The sequence below is a fragment of the Phyllostomus discolor genome, chromosome 3 (genome assembly GCF_004126475.2).
Source record: "Phyllostomus discolor isolate MPI-MPIP mPhyDis1 chromosome 3, mPhyDis1.pri.v3, whole genome shotgun sequence".
Taxonomy (NCBI): Eukaryota; Metazoa; Chordata; class Mammalia; order Chiroptera; family Phyllostomidae; genus Phyllostomus; species Phyllostomus discolor.
In genome coordinates, this window is record NC_040905.2 from 161,388,237 (window position 1) to 161,413,128 (window position 24,892).

At 39.6% G+C, this 24,892-nt stretch overlaps 1 protein-coding gene across 4 annotated transcripts in view; it reads right to left on the reverse strand.

Moving 5' to 3' along the window:
• Positions 1-24,892, reverse strand: part of PDCD1LG2 (programmed cell death 1 ligand 2) — a 65,891-nt gene that overhangs the window by 7,141 nt on the left and 33,858 nt on the right. For 3 of the 4 annotated variants that reach the window (XM_036021665.1, XM_036021667.1, XM_036021664.1), the window contains exons 4-6: positions 18,585-18,854; positions 13,331-13,465; positions 9,149-9,264 (exon numbers count right to left, since the gene is read on the reverse strand). In XM_036021665.1, coding sequence (XP_035877558.1) covers positions 9,149-9,264; positions 13,331-13,465; positions 18,585-18,854 — 521 coding nt within the window. The remainder of the gene's footprint in view (positions 1-9,148; positions 9,265-13,330; positions 13,466-18,584; positions 18,855-24,892) is intronic. The other variant, XM_036021668.1, reaches the window with a different exon arrangement.

The following is a 24,892-nucleotide window of genomic DNA, read 5'->3' on the forward strand; positions in this document are numbered from 1 at the left end:
CTCACAGGAGAGTTCGTTGGAGAGACCCACAGGGTCCTAGAATGTACACACACCCACCCACATGGGAATCAGCACCAGAAGGGCCCAATTTGCTTGTGGGAAGCAGGAGAAGTGATTGAAAGCTGGCAGAGAGTGGAGCAAGTGCCATTGTTCCCTCTCTGACCCCTCACCCACATACAGTGTCACAACGAAGCAACGTGGGTTACCCCTCTGGGGTGAATACATAAGGCTCCGCCCCTCACTATGTAACAAGCGTGTCAAGACAAAAAAAAAAGGCCCAAATGGAAGAACAGATCAAAGCTCCAGAAAGCCAACCTAGCAGATGTCCAGTTCAAAACACTGGTAATCAGGATGCTCACAGAATTGGCTGAATTTGGTAGCAAATTAGATGAAAAAATGAAGGCTATGCTAAGTGAAATAAAGGGATATGTATAGGGAACCAATAGTGATGGGAAGGAAACTGGGACTCAAATCAACAGTGTGGACCAGAAGGAAGAAACATCCACCCAGAAAAGAATATAGAAACAAGAATTCAAAAAATTGAGGAAAGGCATAGGAACCTCCAGGACATCTTTAAACATTCCAACATCTGAATTATAGGGGTACCAGAAGGAGAAGAGGAAGAACAACAAATGGAAAAGTTATTTGAACAAATAATGAAGGAAAACTTCCCCAATCTGGCAAAGGAAATAGACTTCTAGGAAGTCCAGGAAGCTCGGAGAGTCCCAAAGAAGTTGGACCCAAGAAGGAACACACCAGGGCACATCATAATTACATTACCCAAAATTAAAATTCAGGAGAGAATCCCAGAAGCAGCAAGAAAAGGAGACAATTACCTACAAAGGAGTTCCCATCAGACTGTCAGCTGATTTCTCAAAAGAGACCTTGCAGGAAAGAAGGGTCTGGAAAGAAGTATTCCAAGTCATGAAAGGCAAGGACCTACATCCCAGATTGCTCTATCCAGCAAAGCTTTCATTTAGAATGGAAGGGCAGATAAAGCGCTTCTCAAATAAGGTCAAGTTACAGGAGTTCATCATTACTAAGCTCTTATTACATGAAATGTTAAAAAGATTTATCTAAAAAAGAAGATAAAAAAATATGAACAGTAAAATGACAGCAAACTCACAATTATTAACAACCACACCTAAAGCAAAAACAAAAACAAACTAAGCAAACAACTAGAACAGGAACAGAAACACAGAAATGGAGATCACATGGAGGGTTATCAACAGGGGAGTGGGAGGGGGAAAGGGGAAAATGTAAAGAGAATAAGTAACCTAGATGGTAGATAGAAAACAGACAGGGGGAGGGTAAGAATAGTATAGGAAATGTAGAAGCTAAAGAACTTATATGTACAACCCATGGACATGAACTAAAGGGGCGGGGGGGAATGTGGGTGGGAGGGGGTGTGCAGGATGGAGGGGAGTGAAGTGGGGGAAATGGGACCACTGTAATAGCATAATCAATAAAATATATTAAAAAATAAAACAATGTTTTAAATAGAGCATTAATGATGTGGTAAGTATATTTTCATATCTTACTTTTTTCTTTTTATTATATAGAAAGCTATATGCTTACATTTACTTGACTAAAGCAAGTCACATGACCACACTTAACTACCAATTAATTGCAGAGAAGTACAAACTTATTGTGCACACAAAAGCAAGAGATCCAGGAAATATGTAAAATAACATTAATGACCACCACATCCATAAAGGACAAGGATGAGAATAAGCTATCTCTTTGGTCAGTTAGTTTGACCTGAGTCTTTTTATTTTATACTGTTAAAATCTTAAAGACCCATCTGGGGATACTGAGAAGTCTGGATTTCCAGGAGAATAAGAACAGGCAGCACCTTCCCCAGAGTTGCTCAGAAAGTTAGGGGCAGAGCCATGGAGTGGAAAACCCAGCCCTGAGCAGCTGTTGTTTGAGCTTCCGAACCCTGCCGGGTGCTCTCACAGTAATCACGTCTCACTTAAGTCCCTGGTCAGTGAAGCAAAACCAACAAGCCCTTCCCTGCTTAAGTAGAAAGGGACAATATTTATCTGAATAAAGTCTTATTAGAAGTGAGTGCAATGGACATGCTCTGGGCAAGTCTCAAGATTCCATCTCCCAAGGCAATGCTAAGTAAGAAAGTGAGAGCCCAGAATGGCTTCTGAACAGCCTGGAACTCAACACTGTTCCAACACAGTGTTTGGGGGTGAGGCAGAGCTGTTGTGGCAGAAAATGGGTATGGGATAGTGAGAGCCCTGAGCTGGTTGGGTCTAATTACTTCCTAGTGAGGTCTGTCCTCAGACTTCAGGAAGCTAAGGTAGGAGTGGGATGGCATTAGATCATTTAGTACAGAAATAAGTACATCAACTATGGCAGAAGGCAGAGAAAGCCAGGGAGAACTTCTAGGTCACCAGTCAGCAAACTTTCTCTGTAAAGGGCAAGACTGTAAAAAATTTAGATATATTATAAAAAATAAAAATAAAAAATATATACACACATATGTATATACACACACACTATAAAATAAAGATAATAATTATGGACATTTTATTTTATTTATACACACACACACACACACACACACCCCTCTATTGGAATTATTCAACTCTGCCAGCAAAGGCAAGGGAAAAGGTCTGGATGTTTTGTGGGCTGGGGGAGGACACAATGAACATTGCTTTGTTTCAGTAAGATTTTTTTTACAAAAACTATTGGCCCCCTTTTAGTTGATACATATCACTGAATAGTAGAGTTAACTCTGGCTGATTCTCATTTAATAGGTGCTTAATGAAAATACAGTATTTCCTAAGATGTAATGGGCTTTTAAAGGGAGAGAAGGGCCCTTGCCTACTTTCTACAAACTTATAACTTAGTACTTTGGAAACTACAGATGTTAATTATGTGAGCTTTTTACCCAGCATAGATGCTATAATTAATACAATTATTTTTCTTTAATAAATGTATGCCATACAGGATATTAATGTTTATAACTTGGCCCCATGAACACAGTTTTACTAAATTTAATACCTGTTTGCTCAGGATAAGAAAAAACAATTTAAAAGTAAATGACAAATCAGAGAAAACTTATAAAATACATAGCAGGCAATGGGTTAACTGTAAGAAAAGGCACATTAAAAAGATACACAAAAGATGTGCATAAGCAGTTCCCAAAGGAAAGTAAAACTATAAATATATGAAAAATGTTTTATCTCACTAATAATTTTAAACTGCAAATTAAACTAACAATGACTTCCAATTTTCAATTTTCAAATTATCAAAATTTAAAAACAATACCCCACATTAGGACAACTGATAACACTAGTTCTTTCATATGTTGCTAGTATAAACAGGTACAACTTTCTAGAGGGCAATTCAGCAATACATTTTGAGCCTATAGTTTACCCCAGTAATTCAACATCTTAGATTTTTATCATATGGTAATAATCATAGTTGTACATAAAGATTTATATATAAGGCTATTAATTCTGATCATGTTTAAATAACTAAAATATAAAATAACTCCATGAGGTAGGTACTAAATGCCCAATAATAGGGAATTAGTTAGATAAATCCTGGTACATGTATACAATAAAACATCATAGAGCCATTAATTATATTTTTAGTATATAGGTAATACTAATAATATAAATTAAGTAAAAAAACCAAGGTACGGATACTATAATTTAATTTTGTAAAAATTTACATATGAAAAATATTAGAAATTAAATAGCAATATTAAATATTAACCATGGTAATCTCTGGGCAGTGAGTTACAAATTATTTTTAATTTTTATATACTTTCTATACTCAGAAAAAATATATATAATTTTTTAAATGTTCTAAAAATTATTACATGGTATTCTTTTTTGAGCTGGCAGATACAATTAAAATTAAACAAGATTTATCTTTTGGTGGTAAGCCAAACTTGGCCAAAATCGGTTACGTTTTTAAAAATTTATCACAGAATAAACTACCTCATTTTTCAGACCATAAGACACACCTAGGTTTTAGAGGAAAATAGGAAAAAAATTTTGAAGCAAAAAATGTGGTAAAATATTTAATAACATAAATAACATAATATTTCACCAATGTAAATGTAAGCAGAACTGAACAGCAGCATTAGCCACCATTATTCCCCCCAAATCTGGGGGGAGAAAAATAAAAACAAACAACAAAAAAGTGCATCTTATAGTCCGAAAAATACGGTGAATGAAGCACAGACAAATGGGCATTAAGACAAACATCAAACACCCAATAGTTGCATTAGCCTTAATATCTCACTTCATTATCTTGACCAGGTAGACATAAAATATGAACACATGGAAGGAGACAGAAAATAATGCTGTGATCATATGCATTAAGAGTGGTATAGACTGTGTGTACCATGCAGAGGGAACATAAAAAGGGGTGGGACAGGGAGAAAATCTGACACATTAAGCAAGGGAGTAAAATGTAGTATATAGGTGTGGGCTCTGGACTTGGATACCTGGGCCCATTTAAGCCCGGAGAGGAAGTGGAACTTGAGAGTATGTATCTAGCTCACAGAAAAACTTAAATCTAAATCTCTTGAATTTTAGTTATGATCTGTTTTTTTTAATAGAAATAAATATTTCAGGCATAAAATAAAGTATAGAGAATAACACAATGGAACACCTATAAACTCATCACCGAGTTTAAGAGGCTAAATGTGGTGTTTATCATTTCCATGCTGTTTTTGTATTCTTACTTCACATGACTGTTTCCATAAACACTGATGACCAGTTGTTTGCATGTATTTAAAAATCTCTATAATAGCCCTGGCTAGTGTGGCTCAGTGGGTTGAGCACTGGCCTGCCAACCAAAGGTTCACTGGTTTGATTCCAAGTCAGGGCACATGTCTGGGTTGTGGGCCAGGTCCCCAGTAGGGGGCACGAGAGGCAACCATGCATTGATGTTTCTCTCCCTCTCTTTCTCCCTCCCTTCCCCTCTAATAATAAATAAATAAAATCTTTAAAAAAAATCTCTGTAATAGGTCATATGTTACCTATATCTTTCTGCAATCTGTCTTTCCTCTCAACATTATATTGTTCAGATTTACCCATCTCAAAAATACTTCTGGTTTTGGTGCTTTCATTTGTATCACTGTATGGTCTTATTCATCTGTTGTCTTATTGGTTCATATTTGATTATGTCTGATTTGTTGTTATTATACATACAATACCAAGTATATTCCAGTGTGATTTCTACAATGTCTATGTAAGTGGTCCTGACCTCTTTACATTATACCACATATTCTCAAGTAAGTGAGGCAGAGAGTAGAGCTTTATTCTCTCTCCTCTCAGGCTCTCCCTTCTCTGGGTTGGAAAGCACAGAGGGTGACTATAATTGGTTGAAAGGGGGTGGGAATTAGTCCCATTACTTTAATTTGACTTTTGATTAAGATAGTTACTTTATTTTCAATTTTATATGCCATTAAAAGAGGGTGTGTGATTTTTCTGTTTATAAGGAGCTGCATTGGTTAAAAATGGTTCTTATATCGTTAATCCAAAGAAGTCACTCTAAAATAGTGCAATATTCAGACCGTGTGGCAGGCTACAGGGTAAAACATTTAGGGTGGCTGCAAGCCTTTGAGCATTTCTCAATTCCCCAAATAGATGCTCTGCCTCTATTGCTCAAATCATAAGCTCGTTCCTGAATATTTTCTCTCTGGGAGAGAGATTGCAAACTAGCCATTGACAGATTCAGTTAGCCCATAGGCATATTTTATTTGGTTTGTTTGGTATTTGAAACACTTTCAGCCAGCATTTAATAACTAGGACACTTTATGTAAAAGTCTGAGTTTTTATCTTCTCTGGCAATGTTAGGCTAGTGAAAAATTGACAAGGAATAGTCTCTCCAATTTGTTGCTGTCCCCACTACTCCCTATTTGATTACACTAGGCCTTTTGTACTCATTTCATCACCTGCCTGGCCCGGGTGGGCATCTGAGTTCACCACCTCTCCTCTCAGGCCTTTCGCTATTTCTTCCTTATGCTGAACAGCTGAAGGAGTCACTTATACAAAGACTTCAAGCTAATGAAACTCAGACAAATACTGGGGCCTCTCCAATAGAAACTCAACTGTAGGTCAAGTAGACCAATTTACAGGAATGAAAGACTTTTTTGTTTGCTGGGAAATGGATGTTTCAGTCAGGACTGCCAGTGCTGAAATTTCTCTGAGCCAAGAAAATTTTACTGCTGATTCAGAGAAGTTCAGTGTAACTGGACCTCAATCCAGGGCCTGTGCTTCCTTTGTTTCCCTCTTTTAGTGAACAGGGATGAGTAACAGGGACAATAGGTATTTTCACAAATGGCTTTCAGGGAAGTGGTAAGGGATAGGGAGTGTATAGGAGACAATTTCACTCCTTTGAGTCTTATTTGTGCCTATGACATGACATATCTTATGTTTAAGCCAGATACAGACCCTGTTATTTGAAGATATTCTAGCATTGTTTTCATAATTGGTGCCCCTGGAATTTGGGGGATATATTCAGCAAAATTCTAAAATGAGTAACTCTGAATATTCTGAGTAGCTGATACAAAGTTATTTAGAAATGTCTATGATTTGCCTATCATCATTTTAGAGAACTCATGAACTCATGTGTCACAACATGTGACTTTTAGATTACAAAAGGAGAGGCAACTTTCCCAAGAAAGCTAAAAATACCCATTTTACAACATGATCCAGGACTGTCAACCCCAACAAACAGCTTTTCCATGGTCTAAGCTTTTTACCCAACCAAGCTGAATGATTTCAACAACCTTACTTCTCCTGACCTCCAGATCACATCTGTTTTCTTCTACAAATTCTAGCTCCAAGTCTGTCAACCTCATGAAGAAACTTCTATTCTCTTAGCAGTACCCTTGATGCACAGCCCCCATCTTAATAATTACTGCAAAAACAATAGTTGTTGATTGCATCATAGCTGAGTATCTTCCCCTTGGCGTTAAATTTTGACCATGTTTCTAAACACGTGACCTCACATGTCCTATGCGGTGTTCTCTAGGAGTCTTTAGGCACATAGACAGGCCAAAGCTACATAATTGTTCTGTACCTGTACAGCAGACACCATCTTTGTCCTCCAACAAAGATATGGAACAATGCAAGGTTGTGAGAAAAACTAGCTGAAATGTCATCGAACAGGAAAATTTTGTACAGGCCCAAAGTATTCAGTTACCCTTTGTGCATTAATAGAACAGTGGCTATTTCTTAATGCAAGCTGGAAGAAAAAAATAGGTGAAGAAGAAAAGTCATGACTACTTAATAGTTTCATTCACTTCACACCTGTTTGTGGTGACCTATCTTTTTGTTGTGTTTAAAAAAGGAAAATTCCAGTGATGGAATAAAACTAATGAGACAATTGTTCTGTTTATAGGCTAAAAGATAGAAGAACAAAAGTAAATTGAAAACAGACTAGCAGTCAAGATGATGTCATAGGTTAACACTGTACCCACATCCTCCTATGGATAACCACATCAAAATTACAACTAAACTACAGAACCATCATTGACAACCACCTGAAATCTTACTGAGGAGAAGCCCTATAATAAGGATATAAAGAAAAAGCCACATCGAGACTAGTAGGAGGGACAGAGATGCAAATGGGTTGGTCAGACCCCTGTATGTAGTGTATATTGTACAGAGCAGGTTTAGCATCTGTATCCGCCAGGTAATTCTTTAGACACTGGACATATATTGGTGAATAAGAGAAACACAGTCCCTGTACTTGTGAAACTTAAAGACTCGTAGATGAAAGAGAACTTGACATTATTTTTGTAATAATGTCAATATCACCCTGGAGCCCTAATCTGTTGAATAGTTCCACTTATAGGGAGATGGTAATCAGAACCTTTAATGGACTGACATCTGCCCTCCCAATATACCTTGGTGTACAGAGTTGGTCACTGAGGCATAGGCAGGTAAATCTGTCTAGGAGCCAAGGAGCTTTCTGAACAGAACAGGACTAAAATCAACTCTCTCTGATAAACTGAGAAGTTCATAAAAGCAATGGCTCAAGAGAAGGATGTTAGGACTGGTGTCCCAGGCTCACCATAAAGACTGAGAGCAGAAAGAGGCTGGCTGGACACAGCTAAGGCTAAGGCAGGAAGGCCCTCCTCTCTTATCAGCCCCGGCGGGTCCTGCTTTGGGTGCAATGCCAGAGCATGTGAGGGGAGCCAGAAGAGTTGTCATCTTGCATCACTCTGATCTGTATGGGTACTGGATCAGCAAGCGTACCTTTGGGTGGTAGATGGAGACACCTGGAGGGAACAGGGATGTTGCATGGCAGGAGTAGAAACAGCAGCAGCTTAAAACCAGCGTCCTCTGGTGACCTGACCTAGCTCCTCAGTAGCCTTATTGGAAGTAGCACTGGCTCTGTGGGCTAAGTAAATTTCCTGGAAGTTTGTGGGAGGTAAGGAAGTACCTGCTGTAAGAGGGGGACATTGGACTTATTAATTAGAGGGACAGATGGATGCTTGAGGAATTAATTAGAAAAGTAAAGGATATGCAATTGCATTTATACCTCACTATTAAAACAGATACTATATGTGCAATTGTGTGCTGAGTATATTGAAAGAAGTAGGTGCTATCATAGCATCTGACAAGGAGATTTAACGTAATCGGTGGGGTAGATTCAGGGGAGGCTTGATGAAATATAAGCTTAGCTGAGATTTAATGGCTGACACCAACTATGGCACAATAAAAATAAAGTATTTTAAGAAGAGCAAATAGTATGTGAGAAAAAACTCAAATTTGAAAGAGGGGATGTCTTTTAAGACTAGAAAATTCTGTATGGCTAAAGTTTGGATAACAAAGGTGATGATGATTCAGTACAAAGCTGGAAACACGAGTCACACCACCCAGTGAACAATAGGAAGCCATTGAAGAAATCTTAACAGAGGAGAGGTGATAGATTTGAGAATTTAAAAGACCATGCTAGCTAAAATTAAAAATTGACCATAGTGGAGGCGGCAGGTAGCTGAGTTTGGAGGCTTCTGCGCTTGTCCAGTTGGACTCAACTGTAAAATGATCATTTGCATGTCACGTCCCATGTTACACATAGAAAAATCATCTTGAAGAAGTTAAGTGATTCTTGCAAGACCATACAACCAATAAATGGCAGCATCACGTCCAAACCTAACCTTCTGAGCCTGGCTTAAAGTTCTGTCCACAGTACCAACTGCTCTCAAACTTTTTCCATCACCCATGAGTTCATGCACATGGCCACTGTGTTTCCACAATGGTATCCATGTATCTCCTAGGTAAGAAAGCAGATCCCAATGCATAAGAGTTAGAGAGGGGGGTTAGTATATAGACAACCACTGTTTCACTCTCGTTCATTAAAAACAAAACAGGAATCATTTGCAAATTTATTCACTTAACCCTTATTAGTAACGAATGTCTCCCCCACTGCAGTTGGTACCTGAGCCTTGCACCCAGGATTGGAATGAGGGTGAGAGGAGGATTTTTTTTCCTGTTCTACTTTTGAATATAACTCCATTTCATTCTCCCAAAGGGAGTAGCGACAGAAGGCTCTGCTGCTCATTTCTGAAGTGTCTAGAGGGTTCTCCGCCCCAGGCCTGAAAACCTGGTATAAAGCTATTTCTGAGAGGAATGTGTGAGGAAAGTGAAAAAAAAAAGAATGGCAGAAGATAAGAGTCTACTGAGCTGCATCTGCTATGACTCTCTAGTCACAGATTTGCAGAAGTGATTCTGTTTAGTCAAAGTTCGGTCAAAGGACCTTGTGATTCCTCCTTTATAGTGAAGTGCCCTTGACCTGCATATCTGTCATTTTTCTCTCTTTCTCTTTTGTTTCTTATTCCTCCTTTTCTCTGTTTTTTTTCCCTTCTTCTTCCCTCCTCCTTGTTTTGACAATAGCTCCTTGGGTTCAACAGTAGGGGGATTTAGTTCTTGGGTTCAACAGCAAGCTAATGCATATGGCAATGGGCAAAAGTAGAGTATGACAATATTTCATGGCAGATGAGAATATAGAAGTTAGACTATAAAAGCAGGAAAATAACCACTTAAAATCCCCAATCCTCAAATAATGACCACTCAAAGTTCCTACTGGGTTATTCCCAGATATCATTTCTTTTTTTAGAGACAAAATCAACTTCCAGTCAAGTTGGTGGCATTAGCAGACATGGCTCGCCTCTTTATACAACCATATCAAAATTACAACCAAAATATACAGCCATCACTCAGAACCATCAGAAATCAAGTTGAGTGGAAGTTTGACAACTACAAAATTAAAGAAACCATATCCATCCAGACTGGTAGGAGGGGCACAGACTAGGAATGGGCTGGTCTTACACCCATGCGTGGTGGATAAATATTCAGGAGGGATGTCTTGTGAGTGAGGAGTCCCAGTCCCACACCAGACCCCAGCACAGGGTGCCAGTGCCAGGAAAATAAGTTCCCATAACGTCTGGCTGCAAAAGCCTGTGGGGATTGGGTTGGTAGAAGAAACTTCTGGAGTCCCAAGCAGTTCCTCTTAAAGAACCCACACATGGACTCACCTACTCAGATTCACTCCCTCTGAGCTCCAGGACTGGATTACCAGCTTGAAAAACACCAGTGGTACACAGGGAGAAACTGAAGCATCTGGCATCAAGGGGAGCAGAGACCATTCTCCCTTTTCTAAACACTCCCCCCACAGATCTGGCAAGCTGGTGCCACATCCGAGACTCCATCAATCTGGCTAACACTGTTTGGCCTGTCTTGGAGATCCCCAGAGATTCCACCCCAGCCAAGCTGCTTTTTCATATGAATGGCTGGTCTTGGTTCATGATTTACAACTTCATAAATCCCCACAAACAAGCAACAGCTGTTGTCAGTGAGCCCCAGGCCCAGCACTAACAACAGCCAGCCTAGTTTCATAGTTTGGCTTAGCCTGGTAATCTCCAAACCCAGCACAAGTAGTAGCCATCTTAGATTGCTTTGTAGCTCAGGAAGGGAGGCCCTGGGCAAAACACAGGTGGGGACTAACCTCGGCCTGGATCACCTGGAAAACCCCAGGGCTTGTGTACCTAGTGGTTGGCTACAGACCATAGCAGAGCACCTATGCACAGCTGATCCTCCATGGAGGGCAAAGGTTGGTGGTCAGTGGTCACAGCCAATCTTTGCAGCTGGCTGGCCTGGGTAAATCCCTCCCATTGACTGCCAACAGCAATCAAGGCTCAACTACAAAAGGAGAGTGTACTCAGCCCACATGAAGGGCACACCTTGAGTACTCAGTTTGGGTGATAGGGGACACTGTGCCACTGGACCCTACAGGACACCTACTATATTAGGCCACACTACCAAGATATGGAGTCAAAGCAGCTCTACCTAATACATAAAAATAAACACAGGGAGTCTGCTGAAATGGGGTAACAAAGAAACATGGTCCAAATGAAAGAACAGATCAACACTACAGAAAAAGGGCTAAATGAAATGGAAATAAGCAATCTTTCAGATGCAGAGTTCAAAACACTGGTTATAAGGATGCTCAAGGAACTTAGTGAGGACCTCAGCAGTGTAAAATAGATCTAGTCAGAAACGAAGGATACACAATTGAAATAAAGAACAATTTATAGGGAAACAACAGTAGCATGGATGAAGCAAAGAATAAAATCAATGTTATGGGATATAAGGAACCACAAAATCAACCAATCAGGACAATAAGAAGAAAAAAGGATCCAAAAAAAATGAGGATAGTATAAGCAGCCTCTGGGACAACTTCAAGTATCTCAACATTCACATTATAGGGGTGCCAGAGGGAAAAGGGAAAGAGCAAGAAACTGGAAATCTATTTGAAAAAATAATAAAATAAAACTTCCATAAGTTGATGAAAGAAATAGACATGCAAGTCCAGGAGGCACAGAGAGTTCCACACAAGATGGATACAAAGAGGCCCACTCCAAGACACATCATAATCAAAATGCCAAAGTTTTAAGATAAAGAGAGAATCTTAAAAGCAGCAAAAGAAAAGCAGTTAGTTATCTACAGGGGAGTTTCCATAAGACTGTCAGCTGATTTTTCAAAAGAAACTTTGCATACTAGAGGAGATTGGCAAGAAATATTCAAAGTCATGAAAGCAGGGACCTATAGCCAAGATTGTTCTACCCAGCAAAGTTATCACTTAGAATCAAAGGGTAGATAAAGAGCTTTCCAGACAAGAAAAACCTAAGGGAGTTCATCATAACCAAACCATTATTATATGAAATGTCAAAGGGACTTATTTAAGAAATAGATGAAGATCATAACTATTGACAATAAAATGGCAATAAATACATACCTGTCAACAATTGAATCTAAAAACCAAACTAAGCAGACAAGAACAGTGTCAAAATCATGGATACAAAGAGCATTTTGATGGTTGCCAAATGGGAGGGGCATGTGGGTGAATGGGTGAGGAAGTGAGGGGAATAAGAAGTACAAATAGGTAGTTACAGAATAGCCATGGGGATATAAAGGACAGTACAGGAAATGGAGTAGCCAAAGAACTTACACCCATGACCCATGGACATGAACAATGGTGGGGGGATTGCCTGAGGGGGTGGGGTGCGCTGGGTTGAGAGTGTGCAAAGGAGATAAAGTCAAGAGAACTGTAGAGCATAATCAATAAAATATAATTAAAAAATAAAAAAAAATAAAGACAAAGCCATGTCAATCTTGGGAAGAGCTCATTGGGTGCTGGAAAAGTGACAGTTTAGGAATGCACCAGATAGGACTACTAATATTTGGGCCAGGACTCAAACAATGCAAGCAAGCTCTGGCCCCGCTGGTGCAATAGGAGTGGGAAGCTGCTGAAAGACCTCAGGGCACCACCAAACAGGTGCTTTCCCACCCCCAAATGGCCTCACATACTTTTCTCCTTTTCTTACCCAACTAGGAGAATAAGATTCCTGAGGGTAGGGAGAGGGCATAGCCCAGCTCATGCCCAAATGAGGAAAGAAGAGAAGGGAACTGAAGAAATCATCATAAAGGATCCTGGCATCCTCCCACCAGTGAACTCTGACCTCACAGCTGTCTAACATTGCCAAAATAACACCAGTCTTGTGAGGCTGATGACACTTCTCAGCTCAAAGAACAAAGCAAAAAATTCCTTCCACAGCAACAAAATATTCCTTTTAAAAATATTCTGTGTAAGGGTTTTAGATCACTAAAGATTAAAGCCATTTTTTTAGGGAAAAATATATCATCAAAACAAACCCAAAGCAATTCATAAGCACTGAATGAATTTAGTGTGAAGCTGGGATGCCGTAGGCCTGTGGTGCAAAGTAGAGCCTCACACTGCAGACATCCAGTCCACATAGTTACCATGAATAAAAGTCACTTACCTTTTCTTGAATAAAGCTTTCGGCAGAGTTGTTTTCTTAGGATTATCATTGTAGCTATGACCATTAAAACAATGATAAAGGAAGGGATGAAAATATGAAGCAGCAAAGGTGGAGGTACACTGGATTTCATCTCACCTGGGTGAAAGAAAAGCACCAGAATCAAGTACATGGTAGCTTAGAGGGAAACCAACAAGTTGGCCTTCTGAGTGTGTTATAAGTAACAGGGCCAACTTACATTGAGTATTTACTTCATGCTAGGTACTGTCCTGGGGCACTGTATGTATTAGCTCATTTATCCCTCACAACCACCCATGAGGAAGGCTCTGCTATGATCCCCATTTACTGGTAAAGTAAGGCCTAGAAAACTTCCCCAAAGGTATTGGTGAGTGACAGAGCTGATATGCAATTCAAGCTGTCTAGTTCCAGATTCCATGCTTTGCATCATTCTGACACATCTATCATATTCTTTCTGTCTACCTACCTACCTACCTACATACCTATCACCTCTCTCTTTTCAGTTGGAGTGTCTCTCAGTCCAAAACTGCTCCCCAGTCCTCTGTCAAGCACTTACGGTGCTTAGAATCTATATCATTACTTATTCAATTTCAAGAACTCACATGATCCTTTAAAAATATATAAAATATTGTACATAGTGTTAATATACAAAACCCAGTCGTTGTGAATTACAGTAACTAGTCCTTTTCCTTGTTCCAGCTAATTGAGGTCCTGGCACTGAGGAAAAGATGAGTTTAGTAGAGAGGTGGATAAGAAGAGTAATTTTGGAGCCTGGGGAAAACGTTGTAAAGGAGAGCTCTGGATATCTAAAGGTTAGAATGAGGGCCCCAGAGTGACAAAGGACAGGACTGGAGGGGTTTCACTACAGGGAGATGGTAGGAGACCCAAGGTAAGCTGTGCCTTTTCCAAAAGCCTGATTTTCACCTCATGCAGTAACTTATACAGAATAAACATAACAGCCTGGCCCTAGAAACACCTGAAAAAACTGCTCAAGAGGCAAGGCTCAGTTCTGCCAACTGCCTTCCCTGTGCCCCAACATAGTACCTTCTGAGAACCATAGACAGTTTTGGCTGAGACGGGAGGAGGCATCATTTAATCTGAGCTGATCTCAGAGTTAAGAAAGTTGAGCTCAAAGATGCTAAATACTCTCTCTAAGACCATCACTACTAAGTAAATGGCAAAGCCAGGATAGCAAACCCAGATCTGTCTGATCCCAAGCTCACACCCAACAAATCTTTGTCTATCTGAAAGAGTGTGGTGAACACTAAGGAGAGGTCCCTATGCAAACATTTGTCCTGTCCAGGTTCTCTCAGAGTCCTTCCCACGAACAAAAGCCTACTCATCCCTGAAGACTTTCTAATGTTGAACATCCAATAGGATATCAGTCTGTTTAGACTATAAGTGTTTGAAGTGCAAAGACTTTATCTAAGTCATCTCTGAATCCCCTATAAAGCCAACTACCATGTGAATGGTGTCAGTAAGCATTTGTTGGACTGAATTGATCATCTAGTCCATCTAACCCAATCTTCCTTCTCATTGGTTACCTTGTGGCAGACTGCTGCTTATTCCTTAAATCCACTCTCCTTTTCTTCCCTAGTATTAGCTAGGTGTTAGCTGGACAGTGTTTCTCAGAAACTACATTCTAAGCCTCCTCAGTAGTTAGGTGTGGTCAGACCTGTAAATTAACTTCAGGCCAAGAGAATGGGTCTTCTGTGTCTTGGCCTTCAAACATCAAATATGTTTCTTTTTCCTTTCTGAAGGCTGAAACAAGGGTGTGGCAGTGACCCAGCTTTAGCAATTCAATAGGGATAACACCTGGGAAAATGTCAGAGCAAGATAAAAAGAACCTGAGTCACTGAGTGACTGTGTGGAATATAGCCACTTACCTGCTCTGAATCACTTTCTCTCTGAATATTAGATGAGAGAGATATACTTGTCATGTTAGAGTCTCTATATGTTGACGTCTTTTGGCCTGTGTCCTAATGCATATTCTTCTAAATAGTTTTCTAATATTTGCATGCTACTTAACAATGATATGATGCTATAATGGGAAAGCTACCTGTTTTATCCTTACCCACAGTCCTACCACTCACGAGGAAGCCATGCCTCTTGCTAAAAATGCCATATTCTTTTTTCCTGTTTCCATCCTTTCTGAGTGCTAAGGACTTTATAAGTGTATTTCATTTAATCTTCACTTAATCTAACCCTATAAGGTAGCTACCATCATTTACCCCATTCCACAAATGAAAGACAGGAGACAGTTCTAGGGTAGCTCAAGCTCTTAAAGCTAGTAGGTAGCAGAGAGGATTTGAAATAAAAGTTTATCTGACTTTAGAGCCCATGCACTTGACCACTGCCAGGCCTCCTGGAAGGGCTTCCCTGGCAGCCCTGTAAGAATCTGTGATCTAGTCCCACTGTATTTCCTATGAAAATGCAACAACTGACTAAGTAGAAGAAAATGTTTCAAAAGGAAAATGATCTCACTGCTCCTTAATTTCTGATTGAAAGTTAGGATGTTCAGTCATTGTCTTAGAATTCTGGGAGCACCTCCCATGCCCAGAATTTCATTGCTGTATTTGTTTGATTCATTAACTTCTGGAGAAGCTTCTGGTGGGTCAGAGAAATCAGGAGTGAGCTACTCAACTTATGAGAAACAACAGAAAATGAACAGTCATAAGACAACAAAATGCTTTTCAGAAATAGAAGCCAGGAACCCAAGTGTGGGAGGATGTGTGACTTTTGGTTATTTTGTTTATTTGTACCACAAGTTAGTGCATCATTTGCCTGTTCAGACCTGCCTGTCCACACAGTCTGGCTGCTGGGGTAATGGGTCTGGGATCATCTAAGAATAAGTCTTCAACCCCTTAATCTGACATTTATTGAGCGCTTATTATGAGCAGAATACTCTGCTTTTGCTTTAGTCTGAGTATAAAGAAGACTCGTGTGAACAATTAAAATACCTGGAAAATAAAATAGCAATGAAAGAGAATAGATAAGTATAGTCACAGACAAACAAAGAAGCGGTACAATTGGTCTTAGGAGGCAAGATGAGGGAAGACTGCTTGTGCCCAGGAGTTTCCTGAGCTGCCCTGGAGAGAGGGTAGGCTTGAGCTGGTGAAGAATGATATTTCATGTGGCAGAAAGTGCCCAAGCAATGAAGTAATGGACATGGGAGAGGGTCAAGCAGGTTCAGGGGGGATGTGGTGAGGAAGGGGAGCTGACTACAGCAGAGGATCTGTATCAGGGGATAGTAGGGCTGGGAAGGATGGGTAAATCTAGGTTGAGAATTTCTAATTGCACAAAGATTTCTCCATCTCCCTGCTGGTTGCATTCATGAGCGATATCCCAAGCTTTGAGCTGACTCTGCAGGCCCCTCCCACAACTGTTGACTTCAGCTATGTTAGCTTACAGTCAGATAGGGGCTATCTTAGTTCATTCTTAACTTCTCATAGCCTCAAGGCTTCTAGAGAAATTATCAGTCTGCCCTTCCACTTCTCCATCATGAAGAAAAACTCTGATGTAATCAGTAATGCAAAGGGCAGATTCTAGTCATTGCCAAGTCCATTCTTCCCAGGCCCATATTTCTTTGTGGAGATCCTTATATAAGTGTTCTTCTAGAAAACCACATTTCATCTAAAGTATTGCCCTATGCTTAACCAGGCAGTCCTTGCATATTTAAGCTCCTGTTGCCCACTTCAAGTTTGATAATGTAGCCTTATATTTGCTTTTCCTTTTTTTTCTAAACATCTCATTTCTACTCCTTGGAATCACTAGCTAAATACTTACATGCCAACAGGTTTTTTTCATAGACTCTGTTTTGTCTAACTAAGACAAAGAAAAATATAATGACAGCATAGTGAATGTTCTATAAAGTCAAATTATTCAATACTAGGGACTGCTCTTTATTCTGAGATGATAGTCTTTGTATGGTAAAATAATGGCTCCCGTCAAAGACATCCATGTTCTAATTCCTGAGACCTGTGACTATGTCACCCTATAGCACAAAAGGACTTTGCAGATGTGATTATATTAAGTAACTTGAAAATGGGTAAAGTATCCTGAATTATTGAGTTGAGGTAGGGGGCCAGCATCTACTGTAGTCACAAAGGTCCCTACAAGGTAGAAAAAGGATGCGAGAAGTCAAAGAAAGAGATGTGATGACAGAAGCAGAGGTCTGAGTAATGCATTTGCTGGCTTTGAAAGTGGGGGAAGAGCCCATAAGCCAAGGAGCACATGTGGCCTCTAGAAACTGGAAAAACCAAGAAAATGAATTCTCCTTTAGAGTCTCTGCTATCCTCTTGACACCTTTGATTTGAGCTTGGTGAAACCCTTTTCAGACTTCTGACTCCCAGAAGTGTGAATTAATAGATTTGTGCCATCCTAAGCCCACAAAGTTTGTGGTAATTTTTTACAGGAGCAACAGGAAACTTACATACTTGGTGATAAAATGAAATGATTGTGATACTAGAAGTTAGTTGCTCTTGTTGGACAAATAACTGTTCTAACCTGGTACATAAAAAATGGTCAGACTTCCAAAATCTGAAATTTTGCTAGTGTAGGAAGTTCAAAAGTACAGGATTCAGCATAGCCAGTGAAAGCTCTGCAGGATTTTGTAAGAAGGTAGTTTTCCTATAAGACCCCAAACCATGCAGCTGGTGGCCATGCCGGCAAAGTGATATTCACCCTGCTCACTTAGGACACTGTGCCTGAGTCAAGTGACGAGCTTCTGTGCTGGGTATTTTCTGTTTCCTCTTCTGATCCATTATGCACACTTCAACACTGTGCTCTGAGCTCTGAGAAGTTGATCTTTATGGACCATATCAGTGGATTCCCTTGTTCTCTAACTTCCAGCTGGGTTCAGCCAATGGGGGACACCAGCAGGAGATCAGAGGGTGGGAGGAGAGTGAGGTTAGGGTATTCATTCACCAGCTCCCACCCTTTGGAGTTTCTGTGGGCAGCAACACATTCCTCCCACTGGAGGCCACAGTACCTGTCAAGAGGTGGTCTCCCCAAAGCTCCCTTCTCCAGGTTTTAGCCATCTCTCCAATAGTGGTAATGGCTTCCTCATCGTAGAAGCCCCAGGGTCCATCACTATCCTCAGCAGTTTCTCTAGATCCTGATCACAACTTCATAAATAGTCCCTTCATTATATTCTCCTCAAATTACTCGCTCTGAGTGTGCCGTCTGTTTCTCACCTGAACCCTGACTGACAGAATCAGAAAGGGCGGGCAGCTCTTACCTGGAGAGACAATGATGGCTGATGTAAGCTCCTTCACATTAGCATTCCAGAACTCACAGGAGAAGTTTCTGCCGGGGGGTGGTTTTATGCGCAGAACACTAGTCACCTGATAGAGGCCGTCAGAAGTCTCCGTGTGGCTTGTGTTGGCAGAAACATTGGTATTTGGCCAGGATACTTCTGCCAGGGGATAGCCTTTAGCCTGGCAGGTGAGCTCTACCTCATCTGTCCTTGGGACCTGAACCACGCGAGTGTTTATTTTCTTGTAGGAAGCTGGACAACAGAAGAAAAAAAAAATGAATGTCTTTCCTTTCCAGTTCCTGTAGAGCTCTGTCCCCAATGCCATGTAAAATAAATAAAATCATTATCAATATTACATAATAATGGTTTTAATTTAAAAAAAACATTTCTTTTGTCTCAGATGTTATGCTATTCTACACACATCAAATTATTTAGTTTGTACAACAAAAGTGGCATTGTTGATATTCCCAATTTTTGTGGGAGGTAACTGAAGAGTCAGGGCTGGAAACTGGTAGAGCCGATGTTTGCACAGTGGAAGTCTGGTTTCTGATCTCAGCAGTACTTTATTCCACCACAGTCTTTGCACTCTTGCATTACTGCACATTATCTCACAGCTGAAAACTAAAGAAAAAGGATGCATAAATACAATTACTAGCAAACCCCATATCTCACTTTAGAGTTTTTTCCTTATATCCTCAGAAATTTTTCTTTCCACTTCCCCCTTGCTTCTGTTCTCCTTGAGATTAGGAGGAAAAGTAAAGACCTAGATTATGTGTATAAATAGTCAGAAATTGGGTGTATTTATTATTTATTTCTCTCCAACACACACACACACACACACACACACACACAGTTCTGTGCAGTGTATGCTGAGTGAGTTAAACCCGTATGGCTCCCTGCCCTCTAGAAAACAGATCTAAAATAGACACAGGTGACAAGAGTGAGGACACAAAGACAAACTGTCCAATTATCTTAGATGGTAGCTAACAATAAGTATGTATTAACATGGGAAGATACCAGGAAGTGTGGAAAATAAGCTGTTGATTTTTGGAGGAGGGAAGAGGGAATGAGCACTAGCTTTTATTAACCAGAAAGTACTTCCTAGAGAAACAGAATTTCACTACAATCTTTGAAGTAAAGATCGATAGATAGATGGCACATGTGTGATGAAACTTATTTTTCCTTAAATTGGTGGAATATAAATGGGCACAAACTTTGAGAAGCAAATTTACATGAAAATAGTCATAACAGCTATATGAACAAAAATAAAACATGTATGACTCACTAAGTGTTTTCTAGGTACTGAGAGTCATGCCCTGTGCTTTTACATTCTGCAGAGGAGAGAATGTTCATGCTCCTCTCCAGTTCCTGCCTGTTGAGCACCTCCCCTGTGTGTCCCTAAATTATGAATGGCTAATTTGACTAGTTATAGCCAAAGACACTCCTGCTGTCATGCACCGGTCACAGCGGAGCAGGGTGACCGCACCTTCAAATGCTGCTAAAAACCTGTGGGCCCTCTGTTGAAGTTTTTGTCTCCACATGGCAAATCATATGCAGCTGGGCCTGCTGGCCTGCCTGCCTCAAAAAGTTCTGACATCTTCCCAGCTCACAGTATTCCAGCTCCTGCTGGCAAATGGTGGTGGGTGGGGGGGTCAGATTTTCTTATCCATGAGGCTGAATGGATGAGTGACCTCAAGGTCTGATCTGCAAACCTGGACTCCTAGGTTAAGATGAAGGAACAAGAAGGAAGAGGCCCCTGTTCTAAGTCATGTTCTCCAGTGTAATTATCAGAGAAGCCCCAAAATTGGGAGCAAGGAAAGGGGAAATCATGTGTTCATCCAGCTATTAATGTAAAAATTGGAGTTCATTTCCCATTTGGTATTGATTCTTGTGTATCTATAGGTCACTTAGTCTAGAACTTGGAGAGGAGCAGGGGTGACTGGCTCTAAAACCTGACTCCTTCCCCTTACATACATTATGTCATTTAAACTACACAAGGATACTATGAGAGGTAAAATCCATTCCCATTTTGTAAATAAGAAGACAGCTGGACTGGGGTAGATGGGGAGAGGGGGACTTGAACTCATCCTTTCTGAATTATGCGTTGGATTCTCGATGTAACTGCAAAATCTGGGGATGGAACAATATAGAAGGGTATGTTTTCCTGGGGGACTTAGGAGTATCCAGAGCTAGTGCATGAGGAGAATCAGGCTCTGAACCAGCCCACTGAAGAACTTGAGCTGGTTAGACTCACCAGTCTTCTTGGAACCAAATTTTGATCTGTGTCTAGCAATCAAACAGTATCTCAGTCATGCATTCTGAGTACTCATTTTATCTTTTATTATTACCTATACTTTCCCTGCTTGGTACAATAATCATTTTATTCTGTTATATTGTAGGTTATTTCTGAAGCTGTGGGTCTTAGAGGGAGATGGAAGAGAATAAATAGATTCATAGGCGTTGTGTTACGTGGGTAAGGCTCTGGTCTGCTCCCACAGGGTAGCTTGGGATAAGAAGTTGATTTCATGGCCAAGTTGAAAGGTGATTTCAGAGATAGGAGGGTCAGGAATCAGGAGCTGGGCTAAGATACACAAATGAGAAAGCAGATGGGAGAGGTGCTCAACTAAAAAAATCAGCAAGTTTTGGGGTAGGGACAGGAAACTATGTCTTTATTTATACAACCTAAAGCCACCTCCACAGCCTCTTTTCTATTTGGGAAGTGGCTAAAATGGAATCATTATCAGCCACATACAATGGGGAAGCTGGATTGAGGGTATTATTCTTAGGAAAAGATGAGTAAATTTTAGAATTTCAGAGGTGGGAGTGGTTTGGAAATTCAACTAGCCCAACTTCCTGTTTAATGAGAAATATCTTCTTTAGCAACTTGCTAGATAAATACCTTGATGATTGTTTCACATGCACTTGGAAATAATGTATATTCTGCAGTTGTTGGGTATAAGTTTTATGTATGTTGATTGGGTCAAGACAGCTATGCTGTTCAACTCTTGTATTTTCTTTTTTGTTTGTTCAGTCAATTATAATAGAGATGAGTTGAAGTCTCCAAATATAATTGTGGCTTTGTTTATTTCTCCTATTAGGCCTGTCAACTTTTGTTTTATATATTTTGAAGCTGTGTTGTTAGATGTACATACATTTAGGATTGTTATGTCTCCCTGTTGAATTGTCTTTTTTAGCATTATGAAATATCTCTTTTTATCTTTAATAATATTTCTTTTCTAATATTAGTAACTTTCTAGATAACTAACTTTTCATTAAGTACCTCTATGAATGGAAGTTCCTAATTCCAGAAGTAGTCTTTGCCACAATTAGACAATAAAAAGTTAAACTTTCATTGGAAAAGTCATCCTTATGCCAAGTTAAACTGCCTCATGGTAGCCTCAACCATGAGTTCTTGTCTGGCTTAGTAAAACAACATGGGGTAAACATAGTTGTTGAGAACATTGGCTTCATAGTCTGGAAGGTATAGGCTGGTTACATGACCTTCAGATTTTTCATTTATAATATAGGTACAATAATACTTAATCCTTAACAGGAGTGTTAGAATGATTAAATGAGTTATGTGCCTAAAACATAATAAATACTCAGTTAACGTTGGTAATTATTATTACCTCATCCATGTGAGAAGACAACCCTTCAGGTATTTGAGGATAATTGGTGAGACTCCATATAGTCTTTTCACCTTTAGATAAAACATGTGACTTTCTTTTCTTTTTTGAAATAATATCTTTATTTTCCATTGAGATATAATGGACCCATAATATTATATTAGTTTCAGGTGTGCAACAAAATAATTTGATATTTGTATATATTGTGAAATGATCACCATAAACAAGTCTAGTTAATATCCATCACCACACAGCTGCAATTTTTTTTCTTGTGATGAGATTATGATGATTTACCTTCTTAGCAACTTTCAGGTATCCAATACGCTATTGTTAACTATAGTCATCATGCTTTACATTACATCCCCATAACTTATTTTATAGCTGGCAGTTTGTATCTTTTGACCCCCCCTTTACCCATTTCTCACCTCCAGCAACCGCCAATTTGTTCTCTGTATATATGAGGTATGGGGCAGTGGTTGGTTGGTTGGCTGGTTAGCTGGTTTTTAGAGTACACATATAAATAAGATGATGTGGTTTTTGTCTTTCTATGTCTAACTTGATAGTTAACTCAGACATTAAGGTGAGTAGTTATAAAACTGTTGATTTTGTGTTACTAGGGAAAATCACCAAATGAAAGAAAAACCAATGAGAAATATATGATTGTTTAGGCAGCTTTGATTACAATGAAGTAAAACAAAGCTGTAAGAAGTATGGGATGTTCTGAAAATTTCTGCATATGGCCTCTCCTCCGGGAAGATGTCATATTTAAAGGTTTACTTGCTATTCTTTGAAGTAACTAGCTGTTTAGTCATTAAACAGAGGCCCCATAGACACATGAAAAAATGTGTCAGTATCAATAGCCATTAGAAAGATGCAAATTAAAACCACGAGATACCACTTCACACCATTAATTAACAAACAAGTGCTGGCAAGGTTGTGGAGGAAAGGGAACCCTAGTGCACTGTTGGTAGGGATGCAGATGGCTGGAATTTCCTCAAAAAACTAAAGATGGAATTGCCTTTTTATCCACTGATCCCACTGCTGAAATTATATCCTAAGAATCCTGAATCATCAATTCAAAAGAACCTATGTACCCCAATGTTCATAGCAGCACAATTTACAATAGCCAAGTGCTGGAAACAGCCTAAGTATCCATCATAAATGAGTGGATAAAAAAAAACTGTGGTACATTTACACAATGGAATACCACATAGAAGAAAGAAAGAAGGAACCCCTACCCTCCACAACAGCATGGATGGCACTGGAGAGTATTTTGCTAAATAAAATAAGCCAGGTGGTGAAAGACAAATACCATATGATCTCACCTATAAGTAGAACCTAATCAAAAAACAAACAAATGAGAAAATTATAGGCAAAAGACAAAATCATTGTGAACTTTTTCCCATTGTAGTTTATTAGCCAGAACTATTTTTAATTATATTTTATTGACTATGCTATTACAGTTGTTCCAATTTTTCCCCATTTGCACCCCTCCAACTAGCACTCCCTTGTCCCTCAGGCAATCCCTACACCATTGTTCATGTCCATGGGTCATGGGTGTAAGTTCTTTGGCTACTCCATTTCCTGTACTGTACTTTATATCTCCATGCCTATTCTTTAACTACTTATTTGTACTTCTTAATCCCCTCACTTCCTCACCCATTCCCCCACATGCACCTCCCATCTGGCAACCATCAAAATGCTCTCTGTATCCATGGTTTTGTCACTGTTCTTGTTTGCTTAGTTTGGTTTTTAGATTCAATTGTTGACAGGTATGTATTTATTGCCATTTTATCTTTCATAGTTATTATCTTCATCTATTTCTTAAATAAGTCCCTTTGACATTTCATATAATAATGGTTTGGTTATGATGAACTCCTTCAGTTATTTCTTATTTGGGAAATTCTTTATCTGCCCTTCAATTTTAAATGATAATTTTGCTGAGTAGAGCAATCTTGGTTGTAGGTCCCTGCTTTTCATAACTTTGAATATTTCTTGCCAATCCCTTCTAGTACGCAAAGTTTCTCTTGAGAAGTCATCTGATAGTGTTATGGGAATTTCCCTGTAGATAACTAACTGCTTTTCTTTTGCTGCTTTTAAGATTCTCTCTTTATCTTAAAACTTTGGCATTTTGATTATGATGTGTCTTGGAGTGGGCCTCTTTGTATCCATCTTGTGTGGGACTCTCTGTGCCTCTTGGACTTGCATGTCTATTTCTTTCATCAACTTATGGAAGTTTTCTTTTCTTTTTTTTTTAAGATTTTATTTATTTATTTTTTAGAGAGGGAAGGGAGGGAGAGAGAGAGAGAGAAACATCAATGTGCGGTTGCTGGGGGTCATGGCCTGCAACCCAGGCATGTACCCTGACTGGGAATCGAGCCTGTGACACTTTGGTTTGCAGCCCACGCTCAATCCACTGAGCTATGCCAGCCAGGGCTGGAAGTTTTCTTTCATTATTTTTTCAAATAGATTTCCAGTTTCTTGCTCTTTCTCTTTTCCCTCTGGCACCCCTATAATGCAAATGTTGAGATACTTGAAGTTGTCCCAGAGGCTGCTTATACTATCCTCATTTTTTCTGGATCCTTTTTTCTTCTTGTTGTCCTGATTGGTTGATTTTTTGATTCCTTATGTTCCATATTATTGATTTGATTTTTGGCTTTATCC